We start from the raw sequence: 23792 nt of genomic DNA on the forward strand, positions 1-23792 counted from the left end.
GGAGAATCATGCTGGGATGTGACAGTGTGACTCAGCTTAACCTGCTAATCACTGGAGCCGGAGGAGGCTTGTGGATGTCAGAGGAATGTCACTTCATGGCTGACGTGTCTATGGGTCTCTTCCTCCACCTCTGGGAAGAACAGAACTTGGATGATGGCATTTGCCCCTCATTCACTTATCTTATATATGTATGATATATTCTGTGCAATATATGTATGAAACGGTAGTTATTCCTATGAAACCATTCTCTAGGGTATGGCTAATTGGTTTGTGTTTCCTTTCACAATGTTATTGATTTGCTGCTACACTTGTATTGTAATAAATAAGTCTAACGGCAATCTTTTGTGTTACTGTTATATATTTATACATAAAATGGAAGAATCAGATAGCAATGCCTAAATCTGCAGCCTCTGAAATCTCCTCCTCTAATTTGAAAATAGGTTTTTTGTTACTAAGGTCACCTACTGAGCATAGATCAGGCATTCTGCTAACATCATACAAGAATCAGAGAGCCCCGCCACAGTAAAGAATTATCTCACCCCCACAATAATAATTTCTGCTGTCAAAAATCTGCAATATACTTCACAGCTTAGATTTTAATAATGAGACTTAGAATGAGCCATGGGTGGCAAGAACGGGCGGAAAGTGGAGGCTGCATATGGACCTCTTGGTGATAGCAGAGAACAGCAGAACAATCATTTATTTGCTTCCCTAAGCAGCTCCTGTGCTCATGCAGAAGTTGCAGGCCTTCCAGGCTTGTGGTTGAGGACCACACACCTAAACCCTGGTGAAGGCATGCAGGCAGGCATTAGAAAGGATACGGTGGCCACTGGTAGTGTACTCTATGCTGCAGACTCTTGGAAACACGGAAGCGTCAGCATCCCTCACAGGTGCTCTGTCCTGGGGAGGAGAAGCTGCACCTCCCACCTTCCCTCTTCCCTGCCAGAAACTAATCAAGCCTCTTCTGAGTTTCTTCCTCAACTTCATGGTCCTCTTCCCAGTGACCATCTCGTTTCTAGCTCAGCTCTTCACAGCCTCTCTCTACAGGACACCATGTGTGCCTTGGCTCTTCCACACCTACAGAGAGGAAATCACATCCAGTTTGATACTCTGGCTGATCCAAGGGACATCCATGAAGGCCAAAGAGGGTTGACAACACAGACTCTTTCCATCTCCAGGCTAGAGAAAAAGGCTTCTGCCTCAGCCACACATGCCTTTCTTCTGGCTCTTTTGGCCTGCAGAAACAGACGCTCCATTTCTTCCAACCGTCCTCAGTTGGGCAAAACCCACAAGCAGCAGGGCACAGAGGCAGCTTCACTAGATGTACAGTTGGCTTTTCACTGTCCCTGTTCTGGTCCCAGGATTAAGCATCCCAGAGCTCCTCCAGCTCCACCTAGCGGCGCAGGGCTGCTCCTGCAGCTATCCCACAGGCGCCTGTGGTAGTCCAAGGGAGGAGGAGATGGATGCAGAGCTGAGGGCGGGTCCAGGGCGTGGTTCTCAGACCTCCCAGCTCCATCCCAATCCTATCCACCCATGGCTGGGACTGGGAGGAGCCGGACTCGCCCTGAGGGAGGATTCTGCCTGGAATCTCACTGACTGTGCAGCAGGAGCTGATTCCGGAGAAACAGCAAGGTCAGGGAATTCGCAGAACTAGGATCTTGCCAGAAAGATACTCCAGCCAACAGCGAATTAATTCATCATGTAACTAAAAGGCCATTTCCACTGAACCTTAGGAGACCCACTCACTTCCAGCTGCAGAGTTTGAGAAAGAGTCTCAAGGACACTGCCTGTAGCTCTCCTGAACACACAGGGTTTCTTGCTATTCCAGAAGATTTTTTCTACCTCCTGCAAGATTTCTCATTGACCCCGCTGAAATCCCGTCCACTCTACAGACTGTGCTTCTTGTGGAAATTCATCCAAGTGATGGAACCAGAGGTGTCTCCGTCTGTCCACAGACTCTGCTGAGATGGAGACCTTGAGAGAGCAGACCCTGCCCTGCTCCCTAAGTCCCTGGGTCTGTCCTAAGAATCACCTGCGTGTGCTCACCACACAGAGGCAGCCTCTGTCAGAAATGAATTTCTGGCACAATCATCTACCTCGTTTCTGTTGATAATTTAAAAGGTTTATTAAGGAAGAGGAGGAAGCCTGGATGACAGGTGCAGAGGAAGTAGGGAGGAAGGGAAATTCTATGGGAATCCTGTGTGAATAAAGTGAATGAATAATAACTGAGGGTTGCTCCAGTAGCCTTGCCAGCTAAACCTCTGCCAGCCACACTCGCTTCCCCTATGGATATTGAATTGTATCCTTGTGGCCCTAGTTTTATTCCATTTCCTACTAGTAGCTTGAGAATTGAGCCCCTGCACCTGTGAGGAAGACCCAGAGGGAAATTTCTGGCCCCTTTCTTGGATAAGCTAAGCACCTGCCACTGCAGCATTTGGAGAGTAAACCAGTGGCTATGACACCCCTTCATGCTTTTTCTCTACGTTTTCCTATCAAACCTGTCCTAATTGAAAATTAGAACAATAATAATAATTTAAAAATTAACATTGATTAGAAAGAGCATGAGCACAGAGAGTCTTCTATCCACTAGTTCAAGGTAAAGGACAGTATGTTTGTTTACAAAGACTTGAACTTAAGCATAACCAAAACCTTTCCTATACTAGCTCACAAGTGAGGGGGAAAACATCCCAATGTCGCCTCATTGTTACTGCATTGTAAAAATGTGGTATATTTACATACTGCAACACTGAGCAGGAAAACAAGTAAGTCATCCGTGGCATGTTCTTACATGCTGCAGAATGAATGAGCTCATGAACTGGAATTGAGGTTCAATCTAAGGGCTGAAAATTTAAGGATTCCTATAATCTAAACTAGGATCAATTCAGGGAGACATACAATAACGCTTAAAACTGGTAAAGGATAATGTTCCAGAATATGAGAGAAAGGAGTTTATAAGAAACGTACATCCAGCCTATCCATGTGAAAGAAGGATCCCGAGTACAAGGATCCATCAATGTGCGCAGAGAAGGATGCTCCTGTTATCTGGGAATCTGCTCTGGAACTGTCCTGGATCCAGACTTCCAGCGTTAGAATACAAACATTTCACTCTAAGGGAATGGGATTCAACTGACCAGATGCTTGTTTTCCTGGGACTTTATGGAAATGCTGTGGGGAACTATTTAATAAAACACATACATTCCAGAGTTCTGAACTTGTCAAATCAGTGAGGAGCAGTCCAAAGAGGGAAGGGACATCATGGGAAACCTACATGAAGTGACAGAGGAGAGAGAAAGAGAGAGAGAGAGAGAGAGAGAATGTCTGTCTGTCATGGCTCAGAACATCCTCTTACATCTTAACTTCTGAAACGTTCCATGGATGATGGAAAAGTAGCAGCCGTACCTTCTCTGGCCCTCCAGAAATTTCCAATCCATCCCTCACCCACGCCACTGGTAGAGAAGCTAAGGATTCCTGGCTCCGGGAATATGTCCTGGTGTCTTAAATCCCAAAATCCCTGTGTGACCCAGGCAGCTACGGAGCGGCTTCTTCCTGGATTATTTACATAACACTGTATTTTATCAAACAGGTCAATTCCTCTCTTTCAAATTAATATATGTTCTATATGTGTGTGTTTCTGTGTGAGTGTGTGTGTGTGTATAAATACACAAACCGAGAGAGTATCCCTCTGATATTTATTTCCTGATGCATTATTTCACTCAATAACAAATTTCTTTTTTTTTTTTTTAAGATTTGTTTTATTGGAAAGTCAGATATACAGAGGGCAGGAGAAATAGAAAGGAAAAGCTTCTATCCGTTGTTTCACTCCTGAAGTGACCACAACAAACGGTGCTGCGACGATCTGAAGTCAGGAGCCAGGATCTTTCTCCAGGTCTCCCACATGGGTGCAGAGTCCCAAGGCTTTGGGCCATGATTGACTGCTTTCCAAGGTCACAAGCAGGGAGCTGAATGGGAAGTGGATTTGTCAGGATTAGAATTGGCACCATGTGGGATCTCGGCATATTGAAGCTGAGGAATTTAGTGGCTAGGCCACCACGCAGGACCCAATAACAAATTTCTTGATTTCTGTGACTTTACCCCAAATGTCAACAACAGCCAGAACCGCCGACCAGCACTCCCACTGGGGTCCATGGCCAAAGCTCTTGAGCTACCTTCTCTGGAGCTAGCCGGCAGAGGATTGGCTTAATGAAGGGGCTGTTAACGCCCTGCATAAGATTGATAACAATCTCATCAACATGAATTTCTGAATCTGCTTTACATAAATGGTAACTTTACAGAGGCATATCTCTCATGGAATTGACAGAGTTGGCTATGTATTTTAGAGTAAAAGAAGATCCTCTGAAAGTTGTTTTGTTCTCTACAGATTTCCAAACCCAATGACTGTATTAACCCTAACCTGGCTAGAACAATACACATCTGAGGACACTGTACATGGAAGAGACAAAACACCACATTTTCTTGGTTTGTGGTTCCATGAATGTGTAGAACTAGAATATCAGGTGGGTAGGCCCAGTGTTCTGGAGTCTGATGAGTGATGATTGGTGGGTCAGGTGCAGTGAAGAGTCCTGTCATCAGTCGAAATTCCAGGAGCAGCAGGGTCCAGGACAGCCTCAGGATAAAAGGAGCAGGAATCAATGGCAAAGGCCTCACCCTGAGAACTTAATCCTGTCTAGTCTGTTTCCACTTTAGGTACCAGGATTGCATCATTTCCATGCAAAGGACTAAGACTGTAGGCATAAATCCATCCATACTCTCTCAATTCATAAGAGTAACACACTAGGAAAGAAAAGCATAATGGTTAGACAATAAAATGAATGCAATTGATTGGTTCCCAGACTCACAACCTATGGAAGCTCCATTATTTCAGGGTTTGTAATAATACAAAGAACTTTCATTCTATGGCATTAATTCTCTTCCAAATGCTTTATGGCAAAGGGGAGAAGATAATGGTCTTATCTCAAGTGATATGGAAGCAGAAATGGGATTAAGAATGAAAGAAATTATAGGAATTAAACTGAAACATAGCTTTTGTTATTTTCAAAATTTTTAATTCTTTATTTGAAACAGTTTGAGATTTACACAAACACACAAGCAAACACACGAACACACAGACACAGGCACATGGATTTTGGAAGAGATGAAAGCAAGATCCTCGTGATGTTATTGAGTAGATTCCTGGGGAATGATGAAGAGGCTTCATTGTAAGGCTCATTTTCCTGTGCTGGAAATCAGCTAGGCCACAATGGCTCCCTTCTCTGTCCTGAGCTCACGTTTTCAGCTGTGAGAGGACCAGGTGTACACAATTACCCTGTAGTGACTGTCTCACAGGTACACAAGGGGAGTAGTCTGTCTACAAAGTCCCAGTGAACTTGAGCTCCAAGCATGTAGCTCACTGTCCTGCAGAGGTCCAAGGGTCAGTATTCCAGGCCAGTATATTCCAGGTTCTCCGGGTTGGGCCCATGCAGAGGAAACCAGTGAGGACCCGTAATTGTTTAGGGAGCCGGTGACACTGAGGCAGGTAAAAACTAGCCCCATTGGAAAGGGAAATGTTGTCACTTCAACCAATATGTTTGAAAAAGGAAAGCCTTGCATAGACCGAGACGACTGAGTGCTGTGGCTCACATGCTCTATTGGACTGACCTCCCAGGTGTGGAGGGAGAGGATAAAGCAGAGGGGAATGGAGAGCGAGACTAGACGAGACCCAGAACCACAGGGGCTGGCATGGTGCCGCAGCAGAGTCGTCCTCCACCTTCTGGTTAATCTGCAACCCTTTCTGCTTCTAATCCTGTGTCCTGCTTTAGACCTGGGAAAGAAGTTGACAATAGGTGGTAGCTTTGGGCACCTGTAGTCATGTGGGACACTTGGCCATTGGTGCTATTTGTGGAGTGAACGTGTGGATGGAAGATCCCTCTCTCTCACTGCTTCATTCTATAAATCAGCTTTTGTAATACAATTAAATGATTAAATGTTACTCTTCCTTGGGGAAACAAACAGGCATCTGCTGGTGTGTAACTCTCACTGCTTCTCTCACTGAATTGACATACTCATGCATTGACCCTGAGAAAGTCAAAACAAAAACCCAGTCATTTCTCCCATGTTCCCTCACAAATGTTTTTGTCATTATGTGTCTTTATCTGTCTCTTGCCCATTAATTCTACATAAACCTCATTCTTGTCAGTGCTCAAAATCCACAAGGTTTCATAACCAGTCTCTTTTCTCTTTATTAGAATCATCATCGTCATACACAACCAATATTTCTGATTCAAAATGGAGTATTTCTAACAATAAAACAATATTTCTAATACATTTTTCTATCTTTGTATATGGAAAAGTAAAGAACTTCCTGCGTGATAAGTGGCCTTAAGAATGACTGTGACTGGATTGGAATCTAACACTTAGCCTCGCTGTGGAGATTTTAATCATGTTATTGAAGAATATTATGTAGGGAGTACCACACGCTAGCATACTCATTCCATGATTTTTCTTCAGACATACACCTGCTGTGAAGTGTGAAGCTTAGCTGGAGTGAGCCACCACATAAAAATCCTATCTCTCTGTCTCTTGTTCTTGCTCCATAGAATCTGCATTTCAAATAAATCAATGAAACTGTATGTGTGTGCTTATTCCTTTGGTTTAGTCATTTTTGAATATGAGGGGGATAGTTAAGAAGGGGAAACATTAGTGATCCTCATAAGAACCAATGGAATTTAGGAATTCTACGAATGGGCTGCCCTCATCCTGGAAGCCTTTGAGCCTCTCCATCAGCCCAGTGATGGTCCCTTTGCTGAGTTCTGGATTCCCAGGCTGGGGCCCGTGAAGTAGTAGGGATTCAGACTCGCAGCAACAAGATGCAATCAAAGTGTGTTTGGCCAGTATAAATTATATTCAATCAGTGATACTTCTGTGAATCTTCATCATCAACACAGGAGTACCACAAAAATTATCACATTGAAAGGACTTTTTTGACTCCTGAATTTGTAACTACAACACACAGGTGTACTAGACATCCCATTAATCCATCCATTGCTAAAATTTTGTAGAGATCCTTAGCTGCTTATGCTCTGGAGAATGTTCACGAGTGAACTCTTTTGTCCACCTGCCAGACCTCAAGGATTCTCCCTGCCTGCAATGCAGGAACCTCTGAAAATGACATGGGTGGATAGGATTGGGATGGAGCTGGGAGGTCTGAGAACCACGCCCTGGACCCGCCCTCAGCTCTGCATCCATCTCCTCCTCCCTTGGACTACCACAGGCGCCTGTGGTGTAGTTGCAGGAGCAGCCCTGCGCCGCTAGGTGGAGCTGGAGGAGCTCTGGGATGCTCAGTCCTGGGACCAGAACAGGGACAGTGAAAAGCCAACTGTACATCTAGTGAAGCTGCCTCTGTGCCCTGCTGCTTGTAGTTTTTGCCCAACTGAAGACAGTCGGAAGAAATGGAGAGTCTGTTTCTGCAGTGCAAACAAGCCAGTAGTGCCTCTGTGGCTGAGGCAGAAGAATCCTGTTCCAAGTATGTCTGTCTCTATTGGAAATAGACACAGTCAGCTTTCTGGAGGCTCTTTGATCTTCATGGAGTGACCCTTGGATAAGACAGGGGTTTCAAAGAGGATGCGGATTCTCTCCGTGAAAAGCCAAGACACATCTCAATGTGTGGACACAGATTTCCTAGGTCACTCCATCTGTTTACACTTCAGCCTCTCCCATTCACTTGGACTCACACCCTCTGACAATAAGACATGCATATAGCCTGCTACAGTAAGTTTCTCACAAACCACACATTATTCTCTTTGTTTTCCTCATTGTCTACTCATTAGGAACGGGACAATGAGGCTATCCCATTCTTGCTCAAACCATTTTCATCCACCTGTAGTTCTTGAAAGACTTTGAGAGAACATTTCATTGCTAGTGTCTTTTAAAAGATGATCTCTCAAGCCCAAAAGACTTGATGTGACTTCATTGTATTTAGAATTTGTCAGTGAATCATCACTGGCAACCTACAGATATTTGAACAAGTTAAAATTATCATGTGAAACCTTTCTGAGTTAGGCTGCACCTTTCTCTCTAAACATCAGGCTACTCTTAGCATCATATTCCATGCAAACAATTATCAGAAAATCTTCCCTGTGAACCCGAGTGTTGTGCCTCTGTTGATGAACGTCCACTGTCTATCAGGTCTGTCTCGGGCTGCTGAGAAGGAAACACAGTCTCCTACTCACCGTCCACTCAGAGAGTATTGTGCTCTCCTCATTCAGGTTCCTCTGGTTTTCTTGCATCTGTTTCGATAATGATCTCATTTGCTTCACCAGCGTCTCCTGAAAAAGATCTGAATTTGAGCAACAGGAAAATTTGAGTAGTTTAGATTGGGACTCAGATGTGATGGAGACAACTAAGAATTTTGAGATGAAAGTATATTCTTACATGTAGAAGGAACCTATCATTTCCCTCAGTGCCTTTAAATTATGCATTTTGTAATATTTCATAATTTAGATGCCAAAGTATAATGTGATCATAGGAAAATTATTTTCAATAACATGCATGCTTACCATTTAATGTGTTTCGTTCCCTGAGACACAGTTTTAATCTACTGATGTTTTGTCCCCATCAATTCCAATGCTCACGCTCTTGTTTATTTGCAGGTTTAGTAAATATGATTCTCCAAAGCAGCTTCAGGAACCACCCTCAGTAGCCGATGCAATCTCTCATCCTGAGTTCTTTCTGCCAAAATGACCACCACTATTATGTTGCATCTGAAAATTTTAATGAGCATTGAGTTCATCATTCTCCCAGCCTCTTGGGAAAGCATATTCAGTTGTTTAAATAGTCACATTTATTTCAGACCCAGAGAGGAAAAGACTGCTCATATCCATTGCTATAAACCCCAGGTGCCCAGAAACAGACAGGGCCTCATTGGGCAGCAGCTGGAAATCAGGGATTGAATCCCTCTTCCCATGCGTGTGTGTCTCAGGAATCCTGCTCCTTGAGCTGCTACTGCTGCTTCCTGGTTTCATGTTAACTGAATGCTGGAATTAAGAGGCAGAACAAAGAATTGTACACAGGTGCTCCCTTCTGTCATGTGGAGGTGTTGATGCACACCAGTAAGCACAAATATTGATTTTGATTTCCTTGGTGTTACCTGGAACCGTTCCTGACGTTCAATGCAGAATGCATTCATCATCATCAGGATGTTCTTCATTAACAGCTTGAGCCTATGATCCTCCACTACTCAGGGGTCTCAGTCTCACTTACCCTGCTATTCTCTGCAGCTATGTCAATGGCACAGTGTCTGTGACCAGCATGCTCCTGAGGGTCAGAGCAGAGCACACAGAGCAGGCTCTTGTCTTCTTCACAGAATATCTTCCTGGTCTCCTTGTGAGCGCCACACATGCCCTCCTCAGAGTTCTGGGAGTGCTGGATGCTGGCTTGTCTGGTAATGGAAACCAAATTCTTCAAATGAACATTGGTTTTGAAGTCTTTCTTTCATGCTGGCTCTCTACACATCGGGCAATGGACAGGCGATTTGGCTTCTTGCCAGGCCAGGCAGACAGAGGGCCTGCAAAAGCTATGCCCACAGTATATGGTGACAGCAGCCAAGAGCCCTGAGCAGACCGCAGAAACAGAACAGTAAACTTCCTTTGGGACTCGGGATGGGAACTTTCTCTGGTCCTTGCTTGTTTCAAACTTTGGGTGCATATCCTCTCTGGCAATGACCATCAGCATCACACTGAAAACCCCTCAGAACAAACAAAAAACCTACCGAACAAACAAACAAACAAAAAGTCTAGAATAGATAGAGAACAACAAGGAAAGCCTAGAATCAGACAGAAACGGTCAGCGTGGACTCACATCTTACTAGGTGGGACAGAAAGATTAGTTACTCCTCACTAGGGCATTGAAGATTTCTCTGCACACCACACCTCAAAACTGTTCTGCACCTAAACTGTTGACATATGTCCTGTTGGAGTTATAAGTCAGTCTAAACCAAAAAACAAAGCCAAGTTCAGCAAAATTATGTTTCAATGCTATAAAAAGCTAAATACTGCAAGGAAAATAGACACAAGACAGTTGAATAGTAATCCACAGACATTTAAAGGTGTATAGAACCCGGTTGTATATAAACTAAAATTGAAATGTCAATGAAGAAGTAACTGGATGTGGTTAAGAACTTGCATTTCTTTTTTTTTTTTAACATTTTGGTTACTCAATACAATGTCCACTAATTCCATACTGTTATAAATTGTTGCTGATGTTATGTTGGGGCTTTTAATTGATCAGGATGATACTCTGCCAGCTCTAACTTCACAACACCTATGGTCTCTGCAAGAAGCCGTTGAACTTATGCGGATAAGAAGATACTGGACACTATGCTAGGTATATGCTTGCAATGAAAGAATCTCAACTGACCTTGAACTGTGGTAATGCAGCAAGGTGGAGGAATCCAACATGTGGGAAGGGATTGGAGAGGGGTGCATGGGAATCCCAGGACCTATAAAACTGTGTCACATAATGCATGTAATTAACAAAAAAGAAAAAAGAATTAGTTAATTCTATAAAAATTATTTTTTTGATCTACCCAGAGAAAGAGAAAACTGCAAACATCTGCTCTCTACTAGTTGACTCCCCAGGGGGCCATGATAGACAGGGTGAGAAGAGAATCGGCTTAAGGGAGGGGCTGTTAACACCCTTCCAGAAGATGTCATTGAAAGCAATTGAATTAAACTGAATTTCTTATTCTGAACTTCATAAACAAATGACTTTGAGAAGACATATCTCTCACAGAATTGACAAACACAGTAGACTATGCACTTCAGTTTAAAGGAAAATTGTATAAATTCCTTTCTTTCAACCACAAATTTGTGTATATCCATGACTATAATAATCCTAACCTAAGTGATGCTAATGATGCATCTGGGGATACTTGATGTGACAGAGACCCAACAGCATATTCTATGTCTGATTTGTGGTAATTGGTGGGTGGGTCAGATGCAGGTGAGGAATCCTATCACCAGACATATCTTCTACTTTTTTCAAGGTTCTAAATCCTGACTTGAAAGAGATAGACAGGTACACAAACACAGGCAAAACACACACACAACACACACACACACATTCACACACACATACATTCACACAGACAGATTTTGGAGGCAAATTGAGTGAGAGCTTCCTGATACTAATGAGTACACTCCTAGGGAGCAATGTGGGTCTGTCACTCTAGGGCTTGCTTTCCTGTGTTGGAAGTCTCTTAATCCTGATGGCTGTCCTCTCTTTTCTGAGCCCACATCTTCACCTGTGAAAGACACCAGGTGGCCACCTTACCCAGCAGGGTCTGTCTTGGAGGTGCTCAGTGGAATCAGGTGGCTCACAAGCTACAGAGGTGCAAAGAAAAAGGACCAGGCCAGCATGTTCCAGCTCCTCCAAGCTGAACCCACTCAGAGTAATGAGAAGACACGTGGCTGAGATTCACATGCTCTATTGGACTGACGTCTTCAGTGGAGCGGGGCAGGATAAAAGAGAGGGAATTGGAGAGAGGAATCAGAGACAGGAGCCAGAGCCACAGGAGTTGGCATGGGGCCTCTGCCTTCTGATTCATGGACAATCCTCTCCACTTCCAATCCTGTGTTCTGCTTAGGGCCTGGGAAAGAAGTAGACAATGGTGGAAAGTTTGGGACACTGGTACACGTGTGGAACACTCATTTGTGGTGTGAGCATGTGGATGGAAAATCACACTCTTTCTGTGCTTAATTTTGTCAATTAGACATTCTATTAGCAAGAAGTAAATTAAATCAATTATTAAAACGTGAATAGGACTACGGAGGTGAGCAGAAGAATTGTAGTTGTTTGATATAGAGAATCAATGACAAAGAAATCTGGCAGCAAACCCCTAACACTACCGGTTACAGACCTGTACGTTTCTCTATTGACTATGCTTCTCTCCTTGAATCAGTCAGGATCCCATATTGCAACCAGCTCCAATCCAGGAGGCCGTGCTTCCCAACCTGTTCTCTGTGGCCTGAGTAAGCATTCGGGCATGATCCCAAGCCTTGATCCCTGTACCCATGTGGCAGACTCAGAAGAGGCTCAGGAGCCTTGACTTCTGATTGGCTCAGCTCTGAGAGTAGCAGCTGCTAGGTAAGTGAATCAACAGTTAGTCTCTCTCTTTTTTTTTTTTTTTTCTCTTACCTATATAACTTGTAGTTGTTGTAAAAGCAGATTATACAGAATAGAGGCAGAGAGAATAATCTTCCCCCTGCTGGCCTCCCAATAAATGCTCACATTCATAACAGGTGATATGATCCACCTTGAAGACTCATAAGAAGCTCCTGGCTCGTGATTTCAGATTGACACAGCTCTGACAAGTGCACTCACCCGGGGAGTGAAACAGTGGACAGATGATCTTCGTCTCTATCTTTCCTCCCTATCTCTATACGTTGGACTTTAAAATATGAATACAGAAATCTTAAAAAAAAAAATGGAATCTTCTGCATTCAGATCGACTCAATTTGGGGTGTTAAGGTCATTTGGAAACATAAAGCAGAAGGTAGAATGTCCTTTCTCTCTGTCTCTCCTTCGCTATAAAATTCCATTCTAACAATATTTCTTACAAATATAATATTTAAAAAGATGCAATCACACAGAATTTTTTCTCTGTTTATGGAGTACCTGATCTTTGCCACTTAATTTCAAACAGCTCTCAGAGTTTGACTTTAAGTTGATTCTTTTTCCCAAAAGCCCTGCTGAGATTACGAAGGGTGGAAGAAAGTAATTTCCATTTTTCTTATGTTCTAAGCAGTAAATGCACACTAAGAAATATCACAACACACACACACAGTCATACACAAACAGACACACACACACACACACACTACATTGAGACTCTTGCAGTTTTCCTATGATTCTCTTCCTCTTTGCACTAATTCTCTTACCTGATTTTACCAGTTTAGGATTCTGGAATGTATGTGTTCTGATGGAGTGTTACCCCATGCTGTTCATATTAGCCATGAACTCAAGCATTTTGTCAGCTGAGTCCCATTCTCCTTGAGTGAAATGTTTGTATTCTAACGCTGGAAGGTTGGATCCAGGACAATTCAAGACCACAGAGATTCCCAGATAATCGACAAATGTCTCATCTGGAAGCATCCTGCTCTGCACAAATTGAGGGATCTTACGACTGGGACTCTTTCTCCTATGGTTCTCCTAGTGATAGATTTCCCCAGTATCTCAGAGACTGACGCTCTCCTCTCTCTGTCCCAGTGTTCACTGTACAACGAAGGAGGCTGTGAGGTATTGGAGACTCCTAACACAGGAAATCAAACCCTGGCATGACAGACCCCATATTGCTCCCTGGGAATGTACTCGATAATATCGAGCAGATCTCACTTCGCTTCCAAAATGTATGTGTGCGTGTGTGTGTGTTTGCCTGTGTGTTTGTGTAACTCTAACTGTTTCAAATAAGAAATTAGAAACTTTGAAAAAACTGGCAGCTATCTTTCATTTATATTTTGTCATCTCTGTCATTTCAAATTCCATTGCTGCTGTCTTTTTTCTTGAGGTAAGACTTTTATCTTCTCTTTCTCTGTTAGTTCATGGTATTTGTAATATTACAGTAATCTCTCATTCTAGTGCACTTGTTCTGTGCTAAATGTTTGATATCAAGAGAAAATATCCCAGGGGCCTGGCCACCAGCTAAATTTCTGGCCGTCAATGCACAAGGATCCCTATGGGCGCCAGTTCTAATCCTGGCAGCTCCAATTTCAATCCAGCTCCCTGCTTGTGACCTGGGAAAGCTGTCAAGGATGGCCAAAATCTTTGATATCCTACACCCACGTGGGAGACCCGGAAGAAATTCCTGGTTCCCAGCTTCAGATGGGCGCAGCACCTGCTGTTGCACTCACTTATGGAGTAATTCATCCGATATAAGATCTTCCTCTCTGTCTCTCCTCTCTGTATATCTGACTTTGTAATAACAATAAATAAATTAAAAACAAAAAAGAGAGAGAGGACAGTCTGAGAGCAACATCTTCTGTCTGCTGATTCACTCCCAAGTTGCTGCAAAAGGCCAGAACTGAGCAGTCCGAAGCCAGAAACCAGGAAGCTCTTAGCAATATGGCAGGGACAATATCAATCCTTATCATTTCTTCATTAGGAAAGAATTATTTCATTAATTTGCAAGGCTGAGTGGCACACAGAAAGGAATTCAGAGACAGACATACAGACAGAATCTTCCATGTGGGGTCCTTACTAAAATGACCTGAGGAGTTAGGGCTTAGGTCAGGCTGAAAGCAGATTTCTGACAATCCACTCAGATTTCCAACATGGGTGCCAAGGGCTGCACTGACTGGATCCTTGTCTGCTGCTTTTCCAGATGTACCCTTTTCAGATCTCAGTGAAAAGTTCCTCTGGAAACACTGCTGCAGTATCTCTACAACCCCACTTTTCCCAACAAAACCAATTTACATGAGCCCATCAGTGAGCCCAACCCCTGTTTAATGTGCCTTCTAATTCCAATCACCTGTTCAAACTTGTCTCTGTGATCCCATCATGCACTTGTGATTTCTGCTGACATCAGAGGCTCCCATGATTGGGTGGGTGTGGCTTAAGGGCAGGTGGACCCTACAAGAGCAGACTTTCCCAGAGCCTTCTCAGCCAACAGCCACTGTCTTCACAGGCAGCAGCACCGCGTCACAGACCTGAAGCCGACTGTGACCACTGACCTTTCTGGACACGTCTGAGGTTCCCAGAGCTGCGACCACTGATAGCAGACACAGGTGAGCATGGAATTTAGGGGAAGGTCAACCTGCACGTTTTGTCTTAGCAGCCTATTTTTAGCTTAGCGGTCAGTTCATGCGGGTCTCATTTGAGCAAACAAGTGGCATTCCCATTTGTTTAAAGTAATAGCCAGGCTTATGTATTGGGTCAGCCGGCTCAACCTCTGCCTGCAGGTGCCATGGTCCCATGTGGGTGCAGATTTTGTGTTGCATGTGCTCTAGTTCAGTGCTGCTCCCTGCTTATGCTTAGGAGCAGGTGGAGGATGGCCTGGTGCCTACATGATCCACAGCATCCTTGTGGTAACCAGAAGATGACTGCACCTGGTGTCAGGTTGACTTGGCCTCAACCTCGTTGCCTTTCTGTGTGTGGCCAAGATAAAGGTGGAGGTTTCCGTCTGTCTCTGTTTCACTCTATGGCTATGGCTTTCCAATAAATGTGAATAAATGCTGTTTTCAGCGTGGCGGTATAAGTGCAATGTCTTTGATGGAATGTGCTGGATTCCCATATGGGTGTCAGTTCTAATTCTAGTGGCCCTGCTTCCCATCCAGCTCCCTGCTTGTGGCCTGGGAAAGCAGTTGAGGACAGCCCAATGCTCGGGACCCTGCACCCGCAAGGGAGACCCAGAAGAATCTCCTTGCTTCTGGTTTCGGATCGACCCAGATCCAACAGTTCTGGTCACTTGGGGAGTGAATCATAGGATGAAAGATCTTCCTCTCTGTCTCTCCTCCTCTTTGCAACAAGTATAAATAAATAAAGAAATCTTTGAAATAAATGAATTATGGGCTCAATGTGATAGCCTAGTGCTTAAAGTCCTTGCTTTGCATGTGCCGAGATTCCATGTGGACACCAGGTTGTACCCGGTTTGGCACTCTGCTTCCATCACGGTTCCCGTGGTTGGGGAAAGTCAATGAGGCCTGTCCAAAACCTGGGGACACTGCATCTGCATAGCAGAACCAGAAGAGGCTACTGGCTCCTGCCTTCAAATTAGCTTAGCTCTAGCCCTTGTGGTTCTTGGGGGAGGTAACCAGAAGATGGAAGATCTTTCCTTCTATTTCTGCTTTTCTCTAAATCTGACACTCCAATAAAACTCAGTACATCTTAAAAATACCGCAGCCACTCATCAGACCCCTGAAGGAGACTGTGACCACGGACTTTCAGGGACCTATCTGGACCTCCCAGAGATGAAACCACTGATACGAGGCACAGGTGAGGGTGAAGAAGACACCTGTTCCTGTCTTCAGTTGCTCTTGGCTTCAACCTTGTTGTTTACAGATTTTTTGTTTTGTTTTGCTTTTATTTTTTAAGATATAGTGTTTTTTATTGCAAAATCATATATATATATGTATATATATAGAGAGAGAGAGAAAGAGAGAGAGAGAGAGACAGAAAGGGAGAGAAAGAGAGAGATCTTCCATCTTGGGAGTCACTCACTAAGCCAATACATCTGCTAGAGCTGAGCCAATCATAAGCCAAGGCCCCTGATCCTCTTCTGAGTCTGCCACATGGGTGCAGGGATCAAGACTTGGGTTGTCCCCAAATGCTTTTCCAGACCACAGGCAGAGAACAGGTTGGGAAGCAAGGCCTCCTGGATTAAAGCGGATGCCAATATGGGATCTCAACTTGTTCAAGGAAAGGCCTTTAAGCAATAAGCTTCCTTGTTGGCCCTCCTAAGGAAATTTGTAATGTACTTGAAACAAAGCTGATACTTGCTTAACTGATATTTCATTAGCTTATAGATGCAGCTTGACTGTGCTTCTTAAATTGAACTTTATATGGGGCTGACTTAATAATGAGGATCCCCAGAGCCTAAGTAGGACAGAGCTGCACACTCATCTTTGCTTTGTTGCCTCAGGAAATAATTACCACAATTCTCTCTAATTTTACAGTGTCTGCAGTGAATCATGGATCCATTCATGTTACAAGAGTTCCAGAGCAATGTCACATGCAGCATTTGCTGCCAGTATTTCCTGGATCCTGTCACATTGGAGTGTGGCCACAGCTTTTGCCGACCCTGCGTCTACCTGAGCTGGGAAGAAGGCTCATCGCCACTCTGCTGCCCAGAGTGTAGGCAGAAGTCAGAGAAGACAAACTTCAAAACCAACATAAGACTTCAGAAACTGGCTAATGCTGCCAGGATGGACAGAATGAGCCAGGTCCCCAGCTCACATGGGCAGGTCTGTGGTGCACACAGCGACGCCACAGGACTACTGGGTGACTTGGACAAGAATCTGTGCTGTGATTCTGCCTCTGAATCTTTCAAAGCCAACGGACATGGCCACAGCCAGCTGCAGTTTGCTGCTGAGGAATCCAGGGTGAGTGATATCTAACAGCTGGGCAGGTTCTCAGAGACCTCAAGTTGGAGAAAAAGATGTGGACTTAGGCTCATGGGTAGGTGAGAAAGACATTGTAGAGGTGGTCTCTTCACTATATATCCCAAGAGGCTTGTAGGTCCTTCAATGCTGTGCTTATGTTGATCAAGCCTCAGAGCTGGGCTGATGTATCTTGAAGAAGAGTCTAGTTGGAAACAGTGTTTATGCACCCTCAGTCAGTGTTGATACAACCAGTGGTCTGCAACAGTGAGTGTTTCAACGCCAGTCACATACCACAGTTTTCTCCATGAATGTTGTGTACAACCCTCAGGCTTTCTACAGACAGTCCATTGTAATCTTCTGTCATGTCCGTTGTCCTAGATATCATATGCAAAATAGGTTACTGTGTGACAATATGAAGATTTGTTCTACATGAAACCAATAACAAAACAATAAAAAGGAAAGGAAAACAAAGGAATGGGACAGAAAGGGAGGGGAGGGCAAGGCAAGGCAGGGAAAGGAAAAGGAAATGAAGAAAATGCCCGAACCCCTGCCAAGTCCCATTCATCAGGGAGGAAAAGTAGACACTACCTCACCTCATTGTTTCTTAACCCTAAAATTATTTTACAGGGAACACTTCTGAAGGAAATGAGTGCTTTATGGGAACTGATGCAGGAAGTGAAAATCTGTGTGCCCAAGCAAAAAAGGAAGAAGCATTCATTTATGGTAAGAATGAAAAGATTGGATACAAAGAACATAACTCCTTACACCTTTGAGCAATTTCCACTTCCTCTTCAAGGATAGTGATTTCCTCACACCCAAAGCAGAGTGTTCCAACGATAACTCTCTCACTAGCTGAAAGAGCTGGTGAGAAGGATACTAGAGGAAATCATCATCCCAGCTATTGCTGGTCCAACTTAGAAGTGTTACACAAATCTTCTCAGACACACAAGTACTAAAATACCAAAAGAGAAATACATAGTACCAGTATGGAAAATAGAATAATTGCACAAATATCTGTGTGCTGTGTAATGTTTACGCATCAAAAGAAAAAAAGATAAAGGCCAGGAAGCAAAAGATATAGAAATGAATAGAATTAGTGATACAATTAGAGCATTGATGAAGAAGAGGGTGAGAGATGAGATGGAAAGTGAGACAGATATCTAGAGAGAGACCCTGAGTTCCTTCTGGAGTATATTTGAAGAGAAAAGACTAGAAGTGTGCAGAGGCATTCGTAGCACCCCACAACACCTAAGAAATGGTGTACTAACTCAGCATGAAGTTGGTAAAGTGTTCCTTGAGAGTTTTTCAGTATTTGAAGATACATGTGACAGAGAGGGAGAAATACAAGCAGATATGTTCCATGTGCTGGTTCTCTTCCCAAGTGGCAGGAAGAGCCATGGCAATGTTGGGCTGAATGAGGCAGCCTCTCCCTGCACCTGCAGCCCTCATGTGAGCCATCAAAGGCACAAGCCCTTAGGCCATCCATGCTGTCTTAGCACATTAGAATGAGCAAGAGGTGAAGCAGAGAGGCTGCAACAGGTGCTCCTAGGGAAGGTAGGGTCAACTCAGCCAATGATATGAGATGTTTCAAACTCCTGTTAAGTGTGAAGCTATGCAATTCTCATGAGCTAATATCTCTCTACAGGAGTATGTGTCCCTAAGGGAGGAGATGATCAAGGCACAGTATCAGAAGATGCATATGCTTCTTCATGAGGAAGAAGAGCTGCACCTGCAGAGACTGCACAGCGAAGCACGGGAGCTTTTGCAGCAGTTCCAGGACCATGAATCGAGCATGACCCAACACATACATTGCGTGAAAGAAAAATACAAAGAGCTGGTTGAGATGTGCCACAAGCCTGACATGGAGTTACTGCAGGTGAGCAGGGAAGGGCCACGTTCAGAGACATGTGTGCTTCTCTGAGCAGGTGGTCAGGACACTAAAATGTTAACTGCACCTATAGCTACTCTCAGCTGCATGACACGTGTGTAATGAATGACTCAAAGATTTGATTACCCGAACACTTAATTCTGCATGGGCAGAAAACCTTTTCTGTGTCTTTGTGATAATACATCGGATAAAATTCTCTACCTGTAATCAAAAATGCTGCTCCCAGAAAGAGTCATACAGAAACGTAATCATGACAGTGTAACATGTTTCTTATCCATTCTGAAAATCAGCAAGCTTCCTGTGTTGAGCAGGATCAGCCATCAAAAGCTGAAAGGATAAGGAATGCATTTTCTCTAAGGAAACTGCAGCCAGGACTCAAGAATATACTGATATTTAAAAGACTAATTTACACGACTCTGGACAATGCTATAAATTTGTAATTGGCTACCTAAAAAAGTATCCCCACTGCCTGCCTTTTGAGAAGAACACTCTGATCTTTAATCTAAAAGCAATTGGCTGAAGAACTTGGAGGCTTTGCCCTTTGCTTGGGCAGGATCAGTCACCCATTGTAATGCACTCTGCTTTTCAGACAGCTCTCTTCTCTGCTTAGCACTGTAGTCAGAAGTGCTCAGCTCTCTCTAGGAATGATAGCTGGGACTTGATCTTCAGCCTACATCCTGTGGCATCTCTTCACAGCTTCATGCTGAGGTCCACCTATTTTGGGCTCACACTGGAATTCCTTCATGAGGTAGCTCAGGTTCTGTTACTTGCTGATGTTGATAATTCTTAGTAATTAAAGCAAACCACATTCACAGAAATGATGAGTTTTCCCCAAAAGTTCAATGAAAAACTTCTCCGAGTTAACCGCTTTTTTGTCTTTTTTTTTTTTTCTTTCAGAATGTGAAGATGGAATTGGAAAGGTGAGTGTAGAGCAACCATCTCTGATGGGTGAGAAATTGTGTCCCTGATGATGAGTCAGGTGTTTGTAATTTGCTCTATTAACACAGTTCTGTCAGTCTGTGTCCCCATTTAGTGGAGCAGGGGTTCTCAGCACTTTTCTCCTTGGTTTAAGTAAGTTTAGAAGTGGCTGACTTCAAATGTGTGAATGTATGCTTCTGCTTTCTGGAGTCTGCTTCACCCTGTCTGTCCTCTCTGCTCCTTCTACTACCTCAGTATCTCAAGAAACCAAGTGGTGGGAAAGTAATATGAGCACAGGAAAGAGGAGGATTCCTCAGGCTGGGAAGAGAAGGGAGGCTTTGCTCTTGGAAGTAGCAGTGAGCAGGCCTTGCTCTCTCCTAGAATTTCCCATTTTCAGAGCGGATCAGGGGGATCCTCTGACTCAGCTTCCCCAGGACCAGGGCTGCCATGCTGGAATTGCTTTTCCTTGTGTGGCAGACATGCCCCAAGCCTCCTGGCTCCGAGGATGTGTCACTGATGTGCTGTTGGGGATGACTGCTAGTAGATTGCCTATAGATTATTGCTCATGATCTTGGCTATATACAATTGCCAGAACTCGGGGGCCAGTTCTGCGGCCTAGCCTCTAAAGACCTTGCCTTGAACATGCCGGGATCCCATATGGGCTCTGGTTGCTATCCCGGCAGCTCCACTTCCCAGCCAACTTTCTGCTTGTGGCTTGGGAAGGCAGTCGAGGACAGCCCAAAACCTTGTGCCCCTGTACCCATGTAGGAAACCTGGAGGAAGTTCTTGGCTCCTGGCTTGGCATAGGTGCAGCACGAGCCATTGCGGCGACTTGGAGAGTGAATCTTCGGAAGGAAAATCTTCCTCTCTGTCCCTCCTTCTCTCTGTACATTTGGCTTTGTAATAAAAAAAATCAATAATAAAAAAAAAAAAAAGAAAAGATTGCCAGAAATCAGAACTCTACTTTCCCTGAAATAGAGGATACTGGTAGAATCAGCATGGTGGCCAATATTTTAGGGATACAAACATCTTAGAAGATGAGGCAATTCGATGTGATGTGATATTCAGAATGATTATCCATTTATCACAATGAAGTAGTGAGTGAAATTTATCTTCAAAACCCTGCTAAATTAAGACTCTCAAGCAACATTGCTTGTGTACACTGTAGAAGTCTTTGTGACTGCGTGATTGCCCTTGCCTGAAGTGTCATGTGTTGTTCCTCACAGAGCAGAGCTCATACGGAGATACAGGCCCCAGCCAGTGGACCCTGTACTGACTTCTTGGAGCATCAGTGGACTTCAACAGATGCTGAATAATTTCAGAGGTAAGCATCAGCCTGCATCAGTCTAGCTCTCATTGCCTTCTTCAGTGTGTGGGACATGAGCCCTTTCCCAGATTAGTCCATGTTGCGCACCTGGAAACACAATAGGGTTTACTAAAATGCTATCTTTGCCCTTTGCTGAATCACTTTACTACAGTGATCCAAACTGAGCTTTGTAATGAAGCTTTTCATCAGGCAGAAGATCTTGGGTTCAGCGGCAGGGAGCTGGATTGCAAATGCATCTGACTGGAAACAAACCGGCTCCCATGAGGGATATCAGCTCCTGTAGTAATTATTTTGATCTTCATTTTCACTGTAATTTAAATGACTTTTCCAGGCCATGAAGTCCACAATCTTAGTAGCATGACAGCAACCTGAACTTGTCCCTTGTCATTTTTGTCCATATCCTGTTTCTTGCTAGGAGGACACCTGAGGTGATTCTATACATAGAAAGAGAGAAAGAAAGATACATAGATCTGATTTTAGAACCTGAAAATGGTAATTCATCGACTAGTTTTTGTTCGCTTCTTTTTTGCAGTGTCTAATGGTTTGGAAAAGAATGTGGCGAGTCACTACATATGCCTTTCTGAGGATCTCAGCTCTGAAATATTTGGAGAACACCATGATGCTCCCAGTCAAGGCCCAAGAGCACAGAGTTTTGTTGCGTGGGGTGCACCGACCTTCCGCTCTGGCAGGCATTACTTCGAGGTGGATGTATCGCACTCCTCCAACTGGATTCTAGGACTCTGTAGTGATTCCAGCATAGATGACCCCGATACCTTTATTGACACAGAGGGTGCATTTTTCCTTTATTCCATGAAGTGTGGTGATGGTCACATGCTCTGCACCAGAAATCCAAGACTACATCACTATGTGGAGAGGCCTGTGGGTCTGGTTGGGGTGTTTCTTGATTGTGAATATGGAATGGTGAGCTTCTATGATGTTTCCCAAAGCTCCCTCATACATTGTTTCCCTCCAAACTTATTCTCCTACCCTCTGAAGCCCTTCCTTTGCATGGGTACTCCATAAATTGTCACATTTTATAATTGTTTTAGTTAACTGTCAGGGTGGATAGTCTAACAGTGTTAAAATGTTTCTGATGGGAGACATCACAGTCTTTGTATGCCTTGTATCTAAGGGAAGGTAGATTAATTGTAATCACTATATGTTGCTAAATTGGACAACCACATTGAATGTATGAAACTTTATATGAAATTTAACTTTAATAAAGAATATTGCAACCAATGCTTGTCTGATTCTAGTACCTGTTCAGCATCCCCTATAGAATTACAACCCCCATTGATGAGCCAACAATTCTTAAAGGTCTCATGTTCAGGTGCTTTTGTCAAGAAATTGAGCCATCCTCCAATATTTTGCTAGACCTTTTCAATAAAAATAAGTAAAACCAAAAATATAAAAACATTCTGCATTTGTCAGAAGTGCATTCTCACGACAGAGTCACAAGGAGCACTTAGTGACTCTTGGTGCCTGTTTGAGATAAACTGAGAGGAACGATTGGTGCTACCTATAAAAAATGCAAGTGTGCATGTATGTGAGACTTGTGGTCACAGTCCAGTTAAAATTCATGTGAAAAAGCAGGAGAATACACTACATATAAGTATATGTTTTTTGGATAATAAACGTAAGAAAAGAACGGAATAAACAGGAATGTGTGAAATGAAAGACCCTCTTATACTCTTAGCAAGAAGACAAGAAGGAACATGTTTCTCCTCCCCCCCCTTTTTTTTAAGATATCTTTACTATTTTTACAAAGGTGTGTATACAAAGAGAAGGAGAGACAAAGAATATCTTCCATCCAATGTGGCCTCAACGGCCTGACATGAGCCGATCTGAGGTCAGGACTTGGAGCCTCCCCCATTTCTGACACGCAGGTGCAGGTCCCAAGCTTTGAGCTGTCCTTGACTGCCTTCCCAGCCCACAAGCAGGGAGCTGGATGGGAAGAGGGGTCACCAGGATCAGAACCAGTGCTTATATGGGATCCTGTTGCAGGCAAGAGATGCCGCTTGCCTACTTAGCAAAATAATTCCAATTTCTACCCCTCCCATCTGTTAAAAATTTTGTCTTGGTCTATGCATTGGGGTTAACATGGTGATTACTTTAATTTGACCACCTCAGTGCTTAAGTGTTTCTATGCACTAGGATTCAGCAAACTGTAGTCAGATGCATAAAATATTTTGTTTGCTTTTATAATTCCGTGTTTATATTTCACACATTTGTTTATACGTGTTTCATGGGAGTTGGTTGGGTAATTTGCTAGAAAATTTTTTTTAAACACATTCATTTATTACCACGGCAGATGTAAAAAACGAGGCTGCCACATAGACCTCCACTCTGTTTTATTCCTCAGATGCCCAGCAACCTGGGCTGTATCTGAGTCTCTCACATTGGTGGTTTAAGCCCAGGCTCTTGGACCTTGTTCTGCTGTTTTCCCAGCCACATTCACAGGGAGTTGGATTGGAAGTGGAGCAATCTACCAACTGAGCCATCACTCCTGTGGGCAACTCTAGGAAGTAGCTTAACTCACTATGCCAGAATGCTACCCTAACACAAGATATTT

General features: G+C 43.7%; 1 protein-coding gene across 1 annotated transcript; it reads left to right on the forward strand.

The window, feature by feature from the left end:
• Positions 1-16676: 16676 nt before the first annotated feature.
• Positions 16677-22141, forward strand: LOC121154014 (tripartite motif-containing protein 64-like; the record flags this gene model as incomplete). The annotated part of the gene is made up of 6 exons (XM_040976756.1): positions 16677-17087; positions 17715-17810; positions 18733-18963; positions 19873-19895; positions 21120-21217; positions 21753-22141. Coding segments are annotated over exons 1-6 (1248 nt in total), but the record flags the coding sequence as incomplete, so codon positions are not given.
• Between the last annotated feature and the right edge of the window lie 1651 nt (positions 22142-23792).

Source organism: Ochotona curzoniae, unplaced genomic scaffold, assembly GCF_017591425.1.
Source record: "Ochotona curzoniae isolate NIBS_2020 unplaced genomic scaffold, NIBS_Ocur_1.0 contig_2723, whole genome shotgun sequence".
In the NCBI taxonomy this organism is placed as follows: domain Eukaryota; kingdom Metazoa; phylum Chordata; class Mammalia; order Lagomorpha; family Ochotonidae; genus Ochotona; species Ochotona curzoniae.